Source organism: Erythrolamprus reginae, chromosome 1 (assembly GCF_031021105.1).
Source record: "Erythrolamprus reginae isolate rEryReg1 chromosome 1, rEryReg1.hap1, whole genome shotgun sequence".
Lineage (NCBI taxonomy): Eukaryota > Metazoa > Chordata > Lepidosauria > Squamata > Dipsadidae > Erythrolamprus > Erythrolamprus reginae.
In genome coordinates this window covers 85,806,876-85,824,396 of record NC_091950.1, presented here as the reverse complement: position 1 = coordinate 85,824,396, position 17,521 = coordinate 85,806,876, and the positions used below count along the sequence as shown (strand labels likewise).

The 17,521-nt window shown below is 42.0% G+C and overlaps 1 protein-coding gene across 3 annotated transcripts in view; it reads right to left on the bottom strand.

The window, feature by feature from the left end:
* MAPKBP1 (mitogen-activated protein kinase binding protein 1) overlaps positions 1–17,521 on the bottom strand; it is a 166,980-nt gene that overhangs the window by 47,345 nt on the left and 102,114 nt on the right. For all 3 annotated transcript variants that reach the window (XM_070757379.1, XM_070757389.1, XM_070757398.1), the window contains exons 7-11: positions 16,771–16,908; positions 16,448–16,630; positions 13,046–13,206; positions 5,181–5,370; positions 601–747 (exon numbers count right to left, since the gene is read on the bottom strand). In XM_070757379.1, coding sequence (XP_070613480.1) covers positions 601–747; positions 5,181–5,370; positions 13,046–13,206; positions 16,448–16,630; positions 16,771–16,908 — 819 coding nt within the window. The remainder of the gene's footprint in view (positions 1–600; positions 748–5,180; positions 5,371–13,045; positions 13,207–16,447; positions 16,631–16,770; positions 16,909–17,521) is intronic.

Genomic DNA, 17,521 nt, shown 5'->3' with positions numbered 1-17,521 from the left:
GAAAACAGTGTCTATTTACATCAGTTCTGAGATAAGGTTATTTACGGTAGTTACACAAATACATTTCCAACCTTGTTCAATTCTTTCCTAGAAAACAAAATACCAAAATGCCTAAACCAATGTCCCAAAAATGCTTTGGAACACTTATACAGCATTATGCCATTCATAGTTAGCCAGCTGATTTATACACATATATTATTTTAATTTTACACTCACAAGACATCAATAACATGCATGTATAGTTGCAGAGAACCACTTAAAGAAGCGATCACACATTATTCATTCCAAAAATGGAGGGATGGGCACACACACACAAATACAAATACAAAAATACCAATACACTGTCCACTCTGGGAGACTGAAATAGCAATATTCCAGGATAGCTATCATAGATGAACCTTATCTTAGTTCCTGATATAAGCAAAAACCTGCATTGGCAAAAAAAAATGTGTAAAATAAATAAAAGGTAAGCCACCCAGAGTTTTGCCACCTCAAAATTGTCTAAATAAATAGAGATTCTGCATGCAATGGACTTCTCTTTTCCATTTCATCTTGAAATCAGAGATTAAGCCATATCCTGAGCTGCTCAGATAGTCTTACGTTGCTCAGGATGTTTCGATGCAAGGAAGCTCCGTGGATGTTTGAGCTCTCAGTGTTCCACAGGCGGATGGTGTTATCTGAGGAGCAAGTAATGAAGGTGTTTGGGGGCAAGCAAGCCTGATTGTTATCCTTTACCTCAGGATACACCTAGGGGAAAAGAAATTGTAACAGAATTAGAAAGATTATTATTATTTTTTATTTTTATTATTATTTATTGTCTCCGTAGACTCGGGGTGGCTCACAACAATAACAAAGACAATGTAACAAATCTAATAATTTAAAAAACACTAAAAACACCATTATTAAAAGCAAGCATACACACAAACATACCATGTATAAACTATATAGGCCCGGGGGAGATGTCTCAGTTTCCCCATGCCTGACGGCAGAGATGGGTCTTAAGAGCTTTATGAAAGGCAAGGCACTGTTCTTCAGTGGTTCTCCTCCTATCTCTCCGGTCGGTTGCAGTCGGTGTTAGTGGGGGGCCAGAGGTCGACTCCGAGGTCTCTCCCTTGTGGGGTGCCTCAGGGGTCGGTCCTCTCCCCCCTGCTATTTAATATCTACATGAAACCGCTGGGCGAGATCATCCAAGGGCATGGAGATCATCCAAGGGCATCAGTACGCTGATGATACCCAGCTTTACATCTCCACCCCATGTCCAGTCAACGAAGCGGTGGAAGTGATGTGCCGGTGTCTGGAGGCTGTTGGGGCCTGGATGGGTGTCAACAGACTCAAACTCAACCCGGATAAGACGGAGTGGCTGTGGGTTTGCCTCCCAAGGACAATTCCATCTGTCCTTCCATTGCCCTGGGGGGAGAATTATTGACCCCCTCGGAGAGGGTCCGCAACTTGGGCGTCCTCCTCGATCCACAGCTCACATTAGAGAACCATCTTTCAGCTGTGGCGAGGGGGGCGTTTGCCCAGGTTCGCCTGGTGCACCAGTTGCGACCCTATCTGGACCGGGACTCATTACTCACAGTCACTCATGCCCTCATCACCTCGAGGTTCGACTACTGTAATGCTCTCTACATGGGGCTACCTTTGAAAAGTGTTCGGAAACTTCAGATCGTGCAGAATGCAGCTGCGAGAGCAGTCATGGGCTTACCTAGGTATGCCCATGTTTCACCAACACTCCGCAGTCTGCATTGGTTGACGATCAACTTCCGGTCACAATTCAAAGTGTTGGTTATGACCTTTAAAGCCCTTCATGGCACTGGACCAGAATATCTCCGAGACCGCCTGCTGCCGCATGAATCCCAGCGACCGATTAGGTCCCACAGAGTAGGCCTTCTCCGGGTCCCGTCAACTAAACAATGTCGGTTGGCGGGACCCAGGGGAAGAGCCTTCTCTGTGGTGGCCCCAGCCCTCTGGAATCAACTCCCCCCGGAGATTAGAACTGCCCCTACTCTCCTTGCCTTTTGTAAGCTCCTTAAGACCCACCTCTGTCATCAGGCATGGGGGAACTGAAACATCTCCCCCGGGCAGATACAATTTATGAATGGTATGTTTGTATGTATGTGTGTTTAGAAAATGGGGTCTTTTAAATATTTTTAAACAGTAATTTAGATTTGTTGTAGATTGTTTTTTCACTTTGTTGTGAGCCGCCCCGAGTCTGCGGAGAGGGGCGGCATACAAATCTAAATAATAAATAAATAAATAAAAGGAGGGTGGGGGCAGTTCTGATCTCTGGGGGGAGCTGGTTCCAGAGGGTCGGGGCCGCCACAGAGAAGGCTCTTCTCCTGGGTCCCACCAAATGACATTGTTTAGTCGACGGGATCTGGAGAAGGCCAACTCTGTGGGACCTAATCGGTCGCTGGGATTCGTGCGGCAGAAGGCGGTCCCGGAGGTATTCTGGTCCAATGCCATGATACACTATATAGTCTCCAAAACTGGGAATGGTAGTGGTTTTTACTGTCAAAGAAGGACTGAACTCAAGAGAAAACAGGCCTCCTTATTGCTTCTTCACAAGCCACAATTCAAAGTGTTGGTAATGACCTATAAAGCCCTACATGGCATCGGACCAGAATACCTACGAGGCTGCCTGCTATCGCACGAATCCCAGCAGCCAATTAGGTCCCACAGAGTTGGCCTTCTCCAGGTCCTGTCGACTAAGCAATGTCGTCTGGTGGGACCCAGGGGAAGAGCCTTCTCTGTGGCAGCCCCAGCCCTCTGAATCAACTCCCCCGGGAGATTAGAACTGCCCCTACCCTCCTCACCTTCCGCAAAATGCTAAAGACTCATCTCTGCCACCAGGTGTGGGGGTATTAACCTCCCCCCCTTCTTCTCTGACCTCTATATTGATTAGCTGGACTGAGTGTGTATGATTGTGTAGTTAATGGGCTTTTATGACAATGTATTTTAATTTAGTTTTAAATTTAACGTTAGATTTGTATTGTACTGTATTGCTGCTTTGTTGTGAGCTGCCCCGAGTCTTCAGAGAGGGGCGGCATACAAATATAATAAATTCAATTCAATTCTATGAAAATATTCTGCTCTCCCAAATTATCAAGACATACAAATCCCATTTTGTTAATCTTTGAAGCTGGTTTTACCAAGACTGTTTATAGTATCCAACTCAAGCTTCACAGAATGTTGTGACTGGGATACTGTGGAACTGGACCTTTCTATAAGAATTTGCCGATAGGGATCCCAAAGATTATCTTCTGATGCAAATGAAACCATCACATATGTAACTAGCCGCCCCGAGTTCACGGAGAGGGGCGGCATACAAATCTAAATAATAAATAAATAAATAAAATAAACTATGCTTTGAACATTCTTACACATCTAGGCCAGCAGGGAGCAGCACTTGGCTACTGCCATAATTGTGACAACAAGAAGGTGCAAATTGAACCTTGATTCTAAATCCAAAGAAGATTTAATCAAGGCAATATGGAAAGATACTCAGGACATGCATGCAATAAAGTACTTCAGTTTTAACTGGATTTTGGAAGAACACTAAGCAAATGACTAACACCTACAACTGGGACAATAACCCCAGGCTTGAATATATTTTTGTAATGGAAAATCAACAGAATGTATCTATCCTACAGCCACACAGACAATTACTGGAGACAAGCAGTCAGAAAAATCTCATTTTTTTATTACCCAGATCTAGGTTTTCATTTAAAATAGTTGTTTTATATTATTATCTAAAGCAGTGATGGCAAACCTTTTTTTCCTCGGGTGCTGAAAGACCATGGACAGGTGCAACTGCCCATGAGCGAGTGCTCACACCCATAATTCAATGCCCAGGGAGGCAAAAACAGCTTTAGCCGCCCCCAGAGGCCCTCTGGAGGCCAGAAATGGCCTGTTTCCTAACTTCTGGTGGGCCCAGTAGGCTCGTGTTTCGCTCTCCGCAGGCTCCAAAGGCTTCCCTGGAGCCAGGAGCTGGTAAAAATGCCCTCCCCATCCCCCCTGGAGGCCAAAAATGCCCTCCCAGAGACTCTGTGTGACCAAAAATCAGCTGGCCGGCACACACATGCATGTTGGAGATGAGCTAGGGAGATGAGCTAGGTTATGACCTATAAAGCCCTTCATGGCACTGGACCAGATTATCTCAGGGACCGCCTTCTGCTGCACGAATCCCAGCGACCAGTTAGGTCGCACAGAGTGGGTCTTCTCTGGGTCCCGTCAACTAAACAATGTCGCTTGGCGGGACCCAGGGGAAGAGCCTTCTCTGTGGTGGCCCCGGCCCTCTGGAACCAACTCCCCCCAGAGATTAAATTGCCCCCACCCTCCTTGCCTTTCGTAAGCTTCTTAAAACCCACCTCTGCCACCAGGCATGGGGGAACTGAGATACTCCTTTCCCCTAGGCCTTTACAATTTTATGCATGGTATGTCTATATGTATGTTTGGTTTTATAATAAGGGTTTTTAACTGTTTTAATATTGGATTGTTATATGCTGTTTTTATTACTGTTGTTAGCCGCCCCGAGTCTACGGAGATGGGCGGCATACAAATCCAATGAATGAATGAATGAATGAATGAATGAATGAATGAATGAATGAATGAATGAATGACAGCAGATATGGCTGGTTAATGGTTAATCTAAATGGTTAATCATTAGTGTGCATGAAAAACACAACCTAAATAATACATAAAAACCAATATATATATATATATATATATATATATATATATATATGTTTTTCTTAAGTCGGATTCAGATCGAATAGCTCTAACTGCTAGTCCTCTGCTTTACAATGCAGAGTTCACCAGATCGAATCCCAGTAAAAGAAAGGGGTGTGGCTAGCTGATGAGGCCTAATAAGGCCGAAATGGGACCATCCTAGTCTCCCTTAATTTTAAAATTCCAGCTGAAAACATTTTAATATATATATATATATATATATATATATATATATATATATATATATATATATATACACACACACACACACACACACACACACACACACACACACAGAAATATCTAGTTATAAGAAAAAAAGAAAAACCCACACTGGAATTCTTGCCATAATAGGAAGTGCCTTCTTAATTCTGAAACACAGGAAATCAGAAATGATACTATTGGTGACCCTCGTTGCATCTGTATCAATATTTGCAACTTCACATTACCTCAATGTTCCAGACACAGGAGGAGTGGTATAACGCAGAATAAACCTTGCCCACTTTCTTGGGGTCTTTGACATCCCAAACATACAAGCTGTGATCATTGTAAACACAGGACAGCCACTGGTTATTCGGATCAAAGGTTAAGGCAATGGTGTCTGGGTACTTGGCATCGGTCACATTAGAGAAAAGCCGACTGCAAAAAGATAAACACAATGGATAATTTTTAAATAGTCGACATATGAAGGTGCAAAAGACAGCAGGCTTGCTTAAAAGGAGACAAACACACAGAAATCTGCCTGTTCTACTAGTATTTTTTACGGTTACATGCCGTTATATTTCTAGTATTCCAAATGCTACACATACATCATGCCATTGTAATTGTGTAACAATCCTGTAACTTCAGTCAGCATTGTTATCCTAGTATTTCAATTGGACTGCGAGTGTGTGGTGGCTTATGGCCATATGAATGCACGACTAAGCCGCCCCTAAAACCAGCAGATCTAATCTCTTTCCTTCAGTCAGACAAGAATAGCTTAAATTGTAATCAGATCTCAGACTGAACAGATTTGGTTTCCTAAGGCATTATCCTATCCTATTGCAATAACATTGGGCCTTTACTCCTTACTGCTGTTGAGTTCCAGACCAGATGTAATACTGAGATGGCACTGATTGCACTTATAGGTGACCTTCGGAAGGGACAAGATAGGAATGGCCATCCATCCTAGTCCTCTCAGCAGCTTTCAGGACCATCAGTCATAGTATCCCATGGGACCCGTTTTGGAGGGAGAGTGAGGAACAGTGTTGTAGTATTTCTCCCTCTTCCTATGAGGTTGGTTCTGGTTGATGCTAGCAGTGGAGATAGATGTGCACCTGGAACCTTGTTCTGCAAAGTTCCTCAGAGCTCTAGGTTCTCTTCCTGTTTAATAGCTACATTAAGCAGTTGGGTGAAATATTCCACCATTGCAGGATTAAATAATAATAATAATAATAATAATAATAATAATAATAATTATTATTATTATTATTATTATTATTATTATTATTATTATGTCAGTACAACACAGCAAATGAGATCACTATGCTGGATTTCATATTTCATCACCAGTCGGGCGCTTCCCAAGCACCTAGGACTGTGTGATGTAGCGGCGAATTATGTTTGCCAATCCCAGTAAAGCAGCCTTTTGCAGTTGACAGATGGAGATTTTGTCAATTCCAATGGTTTTCAAATGTCCGCTGAGATCCTTTGGCACTGCGCCCAGCGTACCAAATACCACTGGGACCACTTTCACTGGCTTATGCCAGAGTCGTTGCAGCTCGATTTTTAGATCTTCGTATTTCACTAATTTCTCTAGCTGCTTCTCCTCAATTCTGCTGTCTCCTGGGATTGCGATGTCGATGATCCATGCTTTCTTTTTCTTCACGATCACAATGTCTGGTGTGTTATGCTTCAGAATTCAGTCATTCTGAAGTCGGAAGTCCCACAGTAGTTTTGCTTGCTCATTTTCGACCACTTTTTCGGGCTTATGATCCCACCAGTTCTTTGCCACTGGTAAATGGTAGTTCCGGCACAAGTTCCAGTGGATCATCTGTGCCACAGCATTATGTCTATGCTTGTAGTCAGTCTGTGCAATCTTTTTGCAGCAGCTGAGTATATGATCGATTGTTTCATCTGTTTCTTTACAGAGTCTGCACTTTGGATCGTCTGTTGATTTTTCAATTCTGGCTTTGACAGCATTTGTTCTAATGGCCTGTTCTTGTGCCGCCAGTATTATTATTATTATTATTATTATTATTATTATTATTATTATTAATTAGATTTGTATGCCGCCCCTCTCCATAGACTCGGGGCGGCTTACAGCAATGATAAAAACAATATATAATGACAAATCTAATAGTTAGAATCTAAAATAACAATAATACATTTAAAAAGTCTAAAAAACAAGAAACCCCAATAATATCGTAAGTATATCAATAATACTCAATTATGCAAACACACTGCCAGGGTTCCAAGCAGCATCCAAAACTAAATCAGAGTCCGAGTCAAAGTATTCCTCCAAGTCCCAATTTATTAATAGAACCATGTTGGTACATCTGCATGAAACCCGAATCTGAAGTCTTCCGGGTTTCACCACCCAGTTGAACGTTCAAGTCCTTGCCCCCACACCCACAAATCCATCACATTGTCCAATCTTAATTTGCCATGCTGGCAGTGTCCACCCATCTCCTTCCGTGCAGGTGCAGAGGTGCAGAGACAAAGGATGACCTTGGCTTTCTAGAAAGAATTTGTTATGGCTACATACTAACAACCTCATGCAATCCATCCTCCCATTTTCCCACAGTAGAAAATGCATAGTAGAATAGTATAAAGTGTGACAGGCCAAAGATCCCAAATAAAATGGCTTTGGCTTGACACACACGCAGCCACACACATAGACCAACCCACATACACCAGGCTGACTTCACTTCAAGTTTCTTTCCCATTTCTGGAGGTTGTCAGGCCAAAGAAAGCTGTAAGGATGGAGAAAATAAGCTTTGGCTTAGCCCAAGCAAGACTCAGCAATGTGGGTTTTAGGGCCACAGAGATCTATGGAATTGACCTATTTAGAAAACACATGTGGAGCATAGTTCCCTCTAAGCTGAGCAGTGAGCAATCGCTCACTTAAAAATCATCATCAACTCAGAGTTTTCCAAACCTGCCCAGAAGCCGAGAGGGAAATTTTATTATTATTTCTGTGCCGCCCAGTCCCAAAGGTACTGCCGCTCAGACACTATACTTTTCTGCCCACCCACCCCCAAAAAATTAGAGGGAACACTGATGTGGAGTGTGGGATTTTTGGTTTTCCATTCCCAACTCCTGCTTAAAGAGAATATGGTAGTTGTGAGGATGGGATGCTTTTCCTATCTCTTCTGTGAATCCTGTCAGATACAGACAAAACCTGTAGTTCCATTCTAAGAGTTCAACTCATTTTTAAAAAAAATATATATGCCTAAATAATAATAGTACTGTACTGAGAGTCAAGTATTTTAATAAAACTGTGAGCTCTTAGAAAAACCCAGGCAACCTTGGCACAAAGAATGGATTGCATGAATTGGTTATCATGACAACGGTGCGTTTCAATGTCTTTTAACACTCCAGGGGAAAATATGACGTTGAATAACTTTATTGTCACTTTGAATGAACACTGATCAGCATACATTAAAATGACATTTTGTTGAATACAGGTCTCAAAGGTCACCGCCTCCAATATACTCTATGTAAACATGACAAAATAAATAAATACAAAATTATGCATATACCCACATATATTATATAACACAGAGAAATGAGTTCAGATGTATACACGTATATAGTGAGAAAAACTAATCTTGTGAGTTTACCAGATGGGTGGGATAGGAACAATGCTGTTATAGAATCTGGTTGTCCTGCTAGAAATATTTCGAAACCTCCTCCCAGAGGAGAACAACAGAAACAAACCATAAAGTGGATGTGTGGTGTCTCTAATAATGCTTTGAGCTCCAAGCACATAGTGCTTAATAGCCAGTGATGACGAACCTATGGTACACGTACCACGAGTAGCATGCAGAGCCATATCTGAGGGCACATGAAACATTGCCCTATGTCAGTTCCAGTATGTGTGTGCGTACAGGCCAGCTGATTTTCAGTCTTCTTTTTGGTCATTTTCATTCTCCCTAGCTTCAGGAAAGCCTCCTGAATCCTGTGGACAGCGAAAATGGTCCAACAGACCAACAGAAAGTTCCCTTGTGTGTGTCAACCCCCCTGCCTCCTTTTCACTGTCAGAGGTCTTCAGAAACTTTTAGGTTTTGAATAGTTGCAGCCAGGCCTTGCACACCTTGGCTTATTTATTCTGCAGCCAGCAAGGCTTTCCTGAAGGCCTCTGCAGCCGATAACAGAGCTTCGGATCGATCCAAAGCTCTGTTATCAGCTACAAAGGCCTTCAGGAAAGCCTTGCCAGCTGCAGAAGAAATGGGCCGAGCTGTGCGAGGCCTGGTTGCAACTAACTGAAGGTAAGTAGTAGGGCAGCTCCTCTTCCGTTTCATTTCCGAACTTCCGATTGGCCCATTGAGCCATTTTTCACCAACCATAGACTTCAGGAGGCTTTCTTGAATCTTGGGAAGGCCAAAAAACAGCCCAACTGGCCAAACGGAAGTCCAGAGGTTTCAGTAAGGCCTTTGCAGGGGGGAGGGGGTATAGCACAGGTGGTTGTGCATGCATAGGAGGCAGTGGGGTACGTCAGGGGAGGGCATTGCATTATGGGTGTGGGTACACACACACACGCTATAATGTGCAGTGCACCCTTTTGGCACCCGAGAGAAAAAGCTTCACCATCACTGTTATAAGCAGTATGCTGAATAACAGGAAGAGAACATCCTATAATCTTCTCTTTCTGTAGGGACTTTCTATCTGAGGCAGTTACCACCAAACCAAACAGTGATGCAATTTGTTAAAATGCTCTCAATTGTGCCTGTGTAAAAAAGGGACAGGATAGCGGAGAAAGATGTTTTGTCTTCAACTGACACAGGAAATATGCCTACACCTATACATCTTGATCAGTCTCTAAACCCCATAAATTATAACCATGAGCTTTTGGGAGCTTGGCAAGAAATTACAAGCCTGAAATTTTCAGATTTTAGAAACATGGCAGAAAAAGACCTCATGTTCCATCTAGTCTGCCCTTATGCTATTTCCTGTATTTTATCTTAGGATGGATATATGTTTATCCCAGGCATGTTTAAATTCAGTTACTGTGGATTTACCAACCACGTCTGCTGGAAGTTTGTTTCCAAGCATCTACTACTCTTTCAGTAAATATATACAGTATATATATATATTTCAGTAAAATATATTTTTTTAAAAATAGAGGTTTTAAAAATACAGTTTTCTTGATGCAATAACAAGAGGGCTTTTTTTTTTTAAAAAAAAGAATTTGAAATGACTCTAAGCTCTGTGAGCAATTCCCCACATATTCAAATCCTTTCAATTGTAAGATGCAACACTCATTAATTGTTCGTTCTTTCTGTCATAAAAACCTGGCCATGCAAGGCAAAACTGCAGGGAGCTTACTATAAATGAGCTAAGGAACAACAGTGTGCACGTGCATAGCTTTCCAAGTTTACAGCTTCTAAAACTAAACTGGCAGGTCATATTTTAAGCTACACAGTACCTTGGCCTTTCCAAGTCACTAAAAAAAATCTGAGCCAATGTATTGAAAGTTCATGAGGATGTTCCAAGAGCACAGACAGATGCTTTGTGAATTTTTACTTATTTCTATTTCTCTCTGTTAATTTACCACAGCAGTAGTGCATGCTAAAATCTACCAATAACAGTTGCTAAAAGCTTACAAAGCATTAATAGATCTTGTGGGCAGAGAGATGGGAAGGGGAAAAACAAGCTGATTGAAATATTTGAGGTTTGCCTTTATATCAAAATATTTTTTTCTCAGAAAGATATGCATATAATAATAATAATAATAATAATAATAATAATAATAATAATAATTATTATTATTATTATTATTATTATTATTATTATTATTTATTGGATTTGTATGCCACCCCTCTCTGTAGACTCGGGGTGGCTAACGACAATGATAAAAACAGCATGTGACAATCCAATAATAAAACAACTAAAAACTCTTATTATAAAACCAAACATACACACAAACATACCATGCATAACTTGTAATGGCCTAGGGGGAAGGAATATCTCAACTCCCCCATGCCGGGCGGTATAAATGAGTCTTGAGTAGTTTACAAAAGACAGGGAAGGTGGGGGAAATTCTAATCTCTGGGGGGAATTGGTTCCAGAGGGCCGGGGCCGCCACAGAGAAGACTCTTCCCCTGGGGCCCACCAAACGACGTTGTTTAGTCGACGGGACCCGGAGAAGGCCAACTCTGTGGGACCTTATCGGTCGCTGGGATTCGTGCGGTAGCAGGCGGTTCCAGAGGTAGTCTACTCCAAAGTTATGTAGGGCTTTAAAGGTCATGACCAACACTTTGAATTGTGACCGGAAACTGATCGGCAGCCAATGCAAGCCACGGAGTATTGAGGAAACATGGGCGAATCTTGGAAGCCCCACGACGGCTCTAGCGGCTGCGTTCTGCACAATCTGAAGTTTCCGAACACTTTTCAAAGGTAGCCCCATGTAGAGAGCGTTGCAGTAATCAAACCTCATGCAGACATGCAGACAGCTACTAAGTCAGCTTTATATGTGAGCCTTGGTATTAATTCAAACATCAGTCCACTTTTTCTCAGAGAAGATGTTGTGAATATGCAGTACGCTGGCTCAAAACTTTCATAGACTTCACCTTGCTGACTCTGACATGCTCAATCTACATCTTCTTGACAGAGTGATACTCTATGTCACATATACAAAAAGAATTACCTCAGTCTTCTCTGGCAGATCTTAATTTCTGGGGACTTTAGAAATATACCAAGATGATGACAAGCAGTCCTCAACTTACAACCAGAACTGAGCCCAAAATTTATGTTGTTAAGTGAGACCGTTGTTAAGTGAGTTTTGCCCCATTTTATAACTTTCCCCCCCCACAGTTCTTAAGTGAATCACAACAGTTGTTCCATTAGTAACACAATTCTGGCCTCCTCATTGACTTTGCTTGTCAGAAGGTCACAAAAGGTGATCACATGACCCTCACAGATATGAGTCAACAACAACAACTATAGAGTTGGAAGGAACCTTGGAGGTCTTCTAGTCCAACCCCCTGCTTAGGCAACAAACCCTACACTACTTCAGACAGATGGTTATCCAACATCTGCTTAAAAACTTCCAGTGTTGGGACCTTCACAACTTCTGGAGGCAAGCTGTTCCACTGGTCAACCGTTCTGACTGTCAGGAAAGTTCTCCTTAGTTCTAAGTTACTTCTCTCCTTCTTTAGTTTCCACCCATTGCTTCTTGTTCTACCCTTAGGTGCTTTGCAGAATAGGTTGACTCCTTCTTCTTTACGGCAACCCCTGAGATACTGGAACACTGCTATCATGTCTCCCCTGAGTCAACTGCCAAGCATCTCAATTTTGATCATATGACCACAGGGATGCTGCAAGGGTCATAAAGGTGGGAAAATGGTTGTCACTTATTTCAGTGCCATTGTAACTTCTAATGGTCACTAAATGAGCTGTTGTAAGTTGAGAACTACCTTACTTCAAGATACTCTTGAGATGGGATGGAAACCTGGCCAATCAGTGTCACCCCAAGGATTTCACCATATTTAATTCCAAATGTATTACATGAAGCACCCACAATGCACTACTCATGTCATCAACAGGAGATAGACAAGCCTCCAAAAATACAGTGTGGGGAAGGGGACATCTCAAAAGAGACCACCTGAAAATAAAGATGAATCCAATATAGAAACTTTTTCTACTACTTTACTTTAGAATTTGGATGGGGAAGGAAAGAATAAACAACAAACATGGCCAAAAAAAAATGCAAAACAGCAAAATAGAGTGAAGAGTTACAACATATTTCTAAATCAGAAAATTATAAAATTGATTTACATATTGAATACATGGCACTGTTTTGCATCTTGTTGGCAGACATATTTATCCCAGAACCATTTCGGCCAGCTTCCTGAAACATGATGCCATGCGTTGACTGGGGATGACAGAAGTTGCAGTTTAGTACAAATAAAAGCATCCTTTTTATAAGCAAAGTTTTTTCCCCTCTTGCTCGCTGAATAATTTTATTTATTTATTTGTTTGTAAAATGTATTGGCCTCCCTTCTTACCTCAAAGTAACTATGGGTGGCTTACAAATGTACTTTGCAAAAGCAAGCTGGGGAGCAAAGATTAATTCTGACACAAGTTGTTTCTGGATCTTTACTTTTCCTACCTGGCTTCTGTAATGCTGCCGATATCCGTCCCTAGGCAGTGCGGTTTAGGGAGCGTGGTCACAAAGTGAAGGTTTGAAGGATTAAAAATTCGAACCGTACCATCAGCGCAGCCACAGAAGATGTAATCGTGGGTCACGGAGATGCAGTTTGCCACAGTAGTCTGGGGACATAAGTTATAAGCATGAGCCACTACATAACACAACAAAGCATGAAAGAAAATAGTAGTCGAGAAAGAAGGGGAAAAAACTGAAGCAAGATGAGATGGAACCACTAAACATAGGGGGGGAGGGGAGAATTTGGAGATATTCTTCCATTAACTACCGGTACAGAATTGTTTGTGTAGAAGAATTATTATTATAAGCTCCTATTTTTGATAATTAGACTAGTGTGTCTCAACTCTGGCAACTTTAAGACGTGTGGATTTCAACTCCCAGAATTCCACAGACAGAATAGACAACTTGTGCCACTCATTATTTATCCAAAAGTGTATCAGCACTACACCAGAGTGAAATAACAGTCACCTCATAGAAACCTAGCAATTTGATCAATGGACATTGAGCATGCTCATTGAGGAAAAAAATAATGAGTAGGGGAAAAATGGAATGAACGTGGCCGAATGACCAGAACAACATCATTCAACAACGATAACACTAGCACACAGCAACTTGGATATATCACTGAAAAAGATTTCCCTTGTATTAGGAATGGGAACTAACACTATGTAAAGCAGAGGTCCTCAAACATGGCCACTTGAAGACTTGTGGACTTCAACTCCCAGAATTCTCCAGCCAGCATAGCTGGCTGAAGAATTCTGGGAATTGAAGTCCACAAGTATTCAAGTGGCCATGTTTGGGGACCCCTGATGTAAAGCAACGAAAGAAATAGACATAATTCCTGAGGAAGACTCAATTTCATTCCAGTTTTTAAATTCTACTGCAATGAGCACAATCGCTGAGAGAGAAAAAGACAACAAATGGGAGGAATACTAAGGCAATGGCATGTTGGAAACAAGAGACATTAGAACTTACTGTGAAGCTGTCTGTGTTCTAAGTAAAAGAGGGAAGTTTTCAGTGCCAAAAGGAAAAGGAGGAAAAGAGAGAAAGAGAGACAGCATTCAGTATGAAGAGTAAGCAAAGGCTTAGGAGGTGGATTCCTTTATTTTTTTAAAAAAAGAAGAAAAGCCCTAAATCTTTGCATTTACTAATGAATGAGGAGGAGGAGGAGATTTTCACACTGCCTTTCAACAATAATACATTGCTCAGGATCTATAGAGACTGAGAAATCAAGACACAGATCTAGAAAATACTTTGATACTACTATACTACTAAAATACTATGAGCCGGGGTGGTGCAGCAGGTAGAGTGCTGTACTGCAGGCCACTGAAGCTGACTGTAGATCTGAAGGTCAGCGGTTCAAATCTCATCACCGGCTCAAGGTTGACTCAGCCTTCCATCCTTCCGAGGTGGGTAAAATGAGGGCCTGGATTGTGGGGGCAATAGCCTAGCTCTGTTAAAAAAAAGTGCTATTGCTAACATGCTGTAAGCCGCCCTGAGTCTAAGGAGAAGGGCGGCATAAAAATTGAACAAATAAATTAAATAAATAAATAAAATACTTTGATGTAGGGCAGTGATGGTGAACCTAGGGCATGGGTGCCACAGGTGGCACGCGGAGCCATATCTGCCGGCACATGAACTGTTGCCCTAGCTCAGCCACAGCACACACGTTTCACCTCACAGTGAGGCTCTCAAAGGCCATTTTTGGCTTCCAGAAGGCCTCCAGGGGGATGGGAAAGGTGTTTTTGCCCTCCTCAGGCTCCAGGAAAGCCTCTGGAACCTGAGGAGGGTGAAAAATGGCCCTACTAGGTCCACCAGAAGTTGGGAAATGGGCTGTTTCTGGCCTCCAGAAGGCCTCTTGAGGAGGCAGGGTAGGCAGTTTTCACACTCATCAGGAACTGAATTATGGGCATGGGCTTGCATTCTTATATAGGTAGTCTTCAACTTACGACCACAATTGAATCCAAAATTTATGTTGCTAAGTGAGACATTTAAGTGAACTTTGCCCTACTTTATGATATTTCTTGCCACATTTGTTAAGGGAATCACTGCAGTTGTTATGTTAGTAAGCTGATTCACTAAGTGAATCTGGCTTCCTCATTGACTTTGCTTGTCAGAAGGCGGTAAAAGATGATCACATGACCTTGGGACCCAACAATGGTCATAAGTATGAACCAGTTGCCAAGCATCTGAATTTTGTTTACATGATCACAGGAATGCTGCAACGGTCATAAGTGTGAAAAATGATCACAAGTCACTTTTTTCAATGATGTTGTAACTTTGAATTATCACTAAATGAACTTGTTGTGGCCCACCAGCATCCCATGCTGCTGGTAGTTGATTCCGACAGCGAAGAGGCTGATGTGGTGATGCACCAGCAGCCTGTGCAGCTGGCACCCGAGTTGGACAGTGAGGACGTTGGAGAGGTTTCTGTGCCAGAGCCTTCAGAACCTCCAGAACTTCCCATCAGTGATGAGGAAGAAGAGGAGGAACCTATTCTCTATGCACAGACACATAGAGCTGCCAAAAGGCAGGAATAGTTCCTCAGGAGGAGGTCTCCTTGGGAGTAAGGCTTGGGGCTCATTGGCCACTCCCCTAGCCTATATAAGGGATGACAATAAAGGAACAATTTGCAGGAAACAACGTTTGTTCATATTCCTTCGTGTCTTGACTCCAGAAACGTCTGATCGGTTCTTGCTCTCTCTCTCTTGGCATTTTTCCTGCAAATTGCTTCTGGGCATTCTGCCAACCACTGTAAGATTGCTTTTATCTACAAGTTTGTTTATTCAGAATTGAGTTATTATTTCATGGACTCATGCTGACTGTTAATGAAGTTGAATTCACAGCCGGTGTTCAGAAAAGACTGATTTGAACTGTATTTGTGTTTGAGGACTACTAAGGAAGCTCATTAGTAGTCCTTAATTAATAAAGTAAGGTTTGTACAGACTTTGTGCATGCTGCATTCTTTGTGGTTTGTAGCTGGGACAGAATAGAACTGTTGTAAGTCAGTCTAGTCCAACCCCACACCCCACACTCCATCCAAGCAGGAGACAGTGCACCATTTCTGACAAATGTCAATCCAATCTTTTCTTGAAAGCTTCCAATGATGAAGTTCCTACAATTTCTGAAGGAAAGCAGTTCCATTGGTTGATCATTCTCATTATAAGGCTCATATGTAACTACTTCACTTGGATCTCTTTTTTCCATACAGGTGTCAGACATCACCCCATCTAGACAGCAATTTCTGCACCCTATGTTTTCAAAATCCTGCGCTAAGAAAGCTGGTAGAACTCAAAAATCATCTCATCACTAACATGAAAAGATATCCAAGTGCCACAGGTTACTTACCCTCAATTCCACCCACTTGTCCAGTAGCCTCTTGTCATTGAATTCACACAGCAGACCAGAGGAAGTGATACAAAAAGTGCTGTCTGCTTTTTTACCCCTGCCGCATGCCACATCTGTAAAAAAGTTGTTCCTCAATTCTCCGAGCAAACCGGAACGCCCAAGCAAGGGGAGGGTAGCATTTACCTGGCATGAAAGAACAACGTGTCAAGACAGTTTTGCTTTGGGTTTGATTAATACTTTTCAGGAATATTCATAAATCCGACATAATTCTCTTAGTCACAAATATCTCCCCTTCTTTCAACAGCATCAACAGCGTCCTTTACCTTAGAGGTTTTGCTATCTGCCAAGTACCAAAATTTGATGTGCCGGTTTCCAGCTGTAACAAAATAGCTGCAATCCTCAGAGAATGAAACTGCTGTCACTTTGCTTGAGACTTTATTGGCTGCCACAACAATGTTTTTCTGGAAAGAAGACAGTTGAGCAAGTCAGATGTTCAGCTAATTAAATCTGTTTGTCAGATTTATGCACAAGATCTCTGGGAATACACGGCAATACCTCCCAGAGTGAATACATGAAAATGCTACAGCCTCCCACAGATCAAGTAATAAAAATTAGTTTTGTATTATTCAGGCACGCTATCAGCTCATTTGCAGCATTCTTGTGGCTTAAGGTTAGCATACTCTCACTTGTTTTAGTTTTAAAGACTTTGTGCTCAATTTTATATATATATCTGAAGGGATTGGATACTGTAGGGATTGGATACTGTAAGGGATTGGATACTGTAGCCTAGAGGTTAATTCTCTGCCTTACAAGGCAAAGGTTGCAGGTTCAAGTCCCAGTGAGGGTATGGCTAGCTGATGAGGCCAAAATAAGGCCGAAATAGATCTATCCTAGTCTCTCTTAATTTTCAAATTCAGGGAAAAAAACATGTGACACATACAGATAGAATTGTCGGCTATCAATAAAATTAACTGCCTTGGAAATGGCCCTGGGTTGGGCCGAGAGGCACAAAAAGGAGCTGTGATGTTCCTTCAATACAGCAGGGTAATTCGACACAAAAATATGTAATCCTTC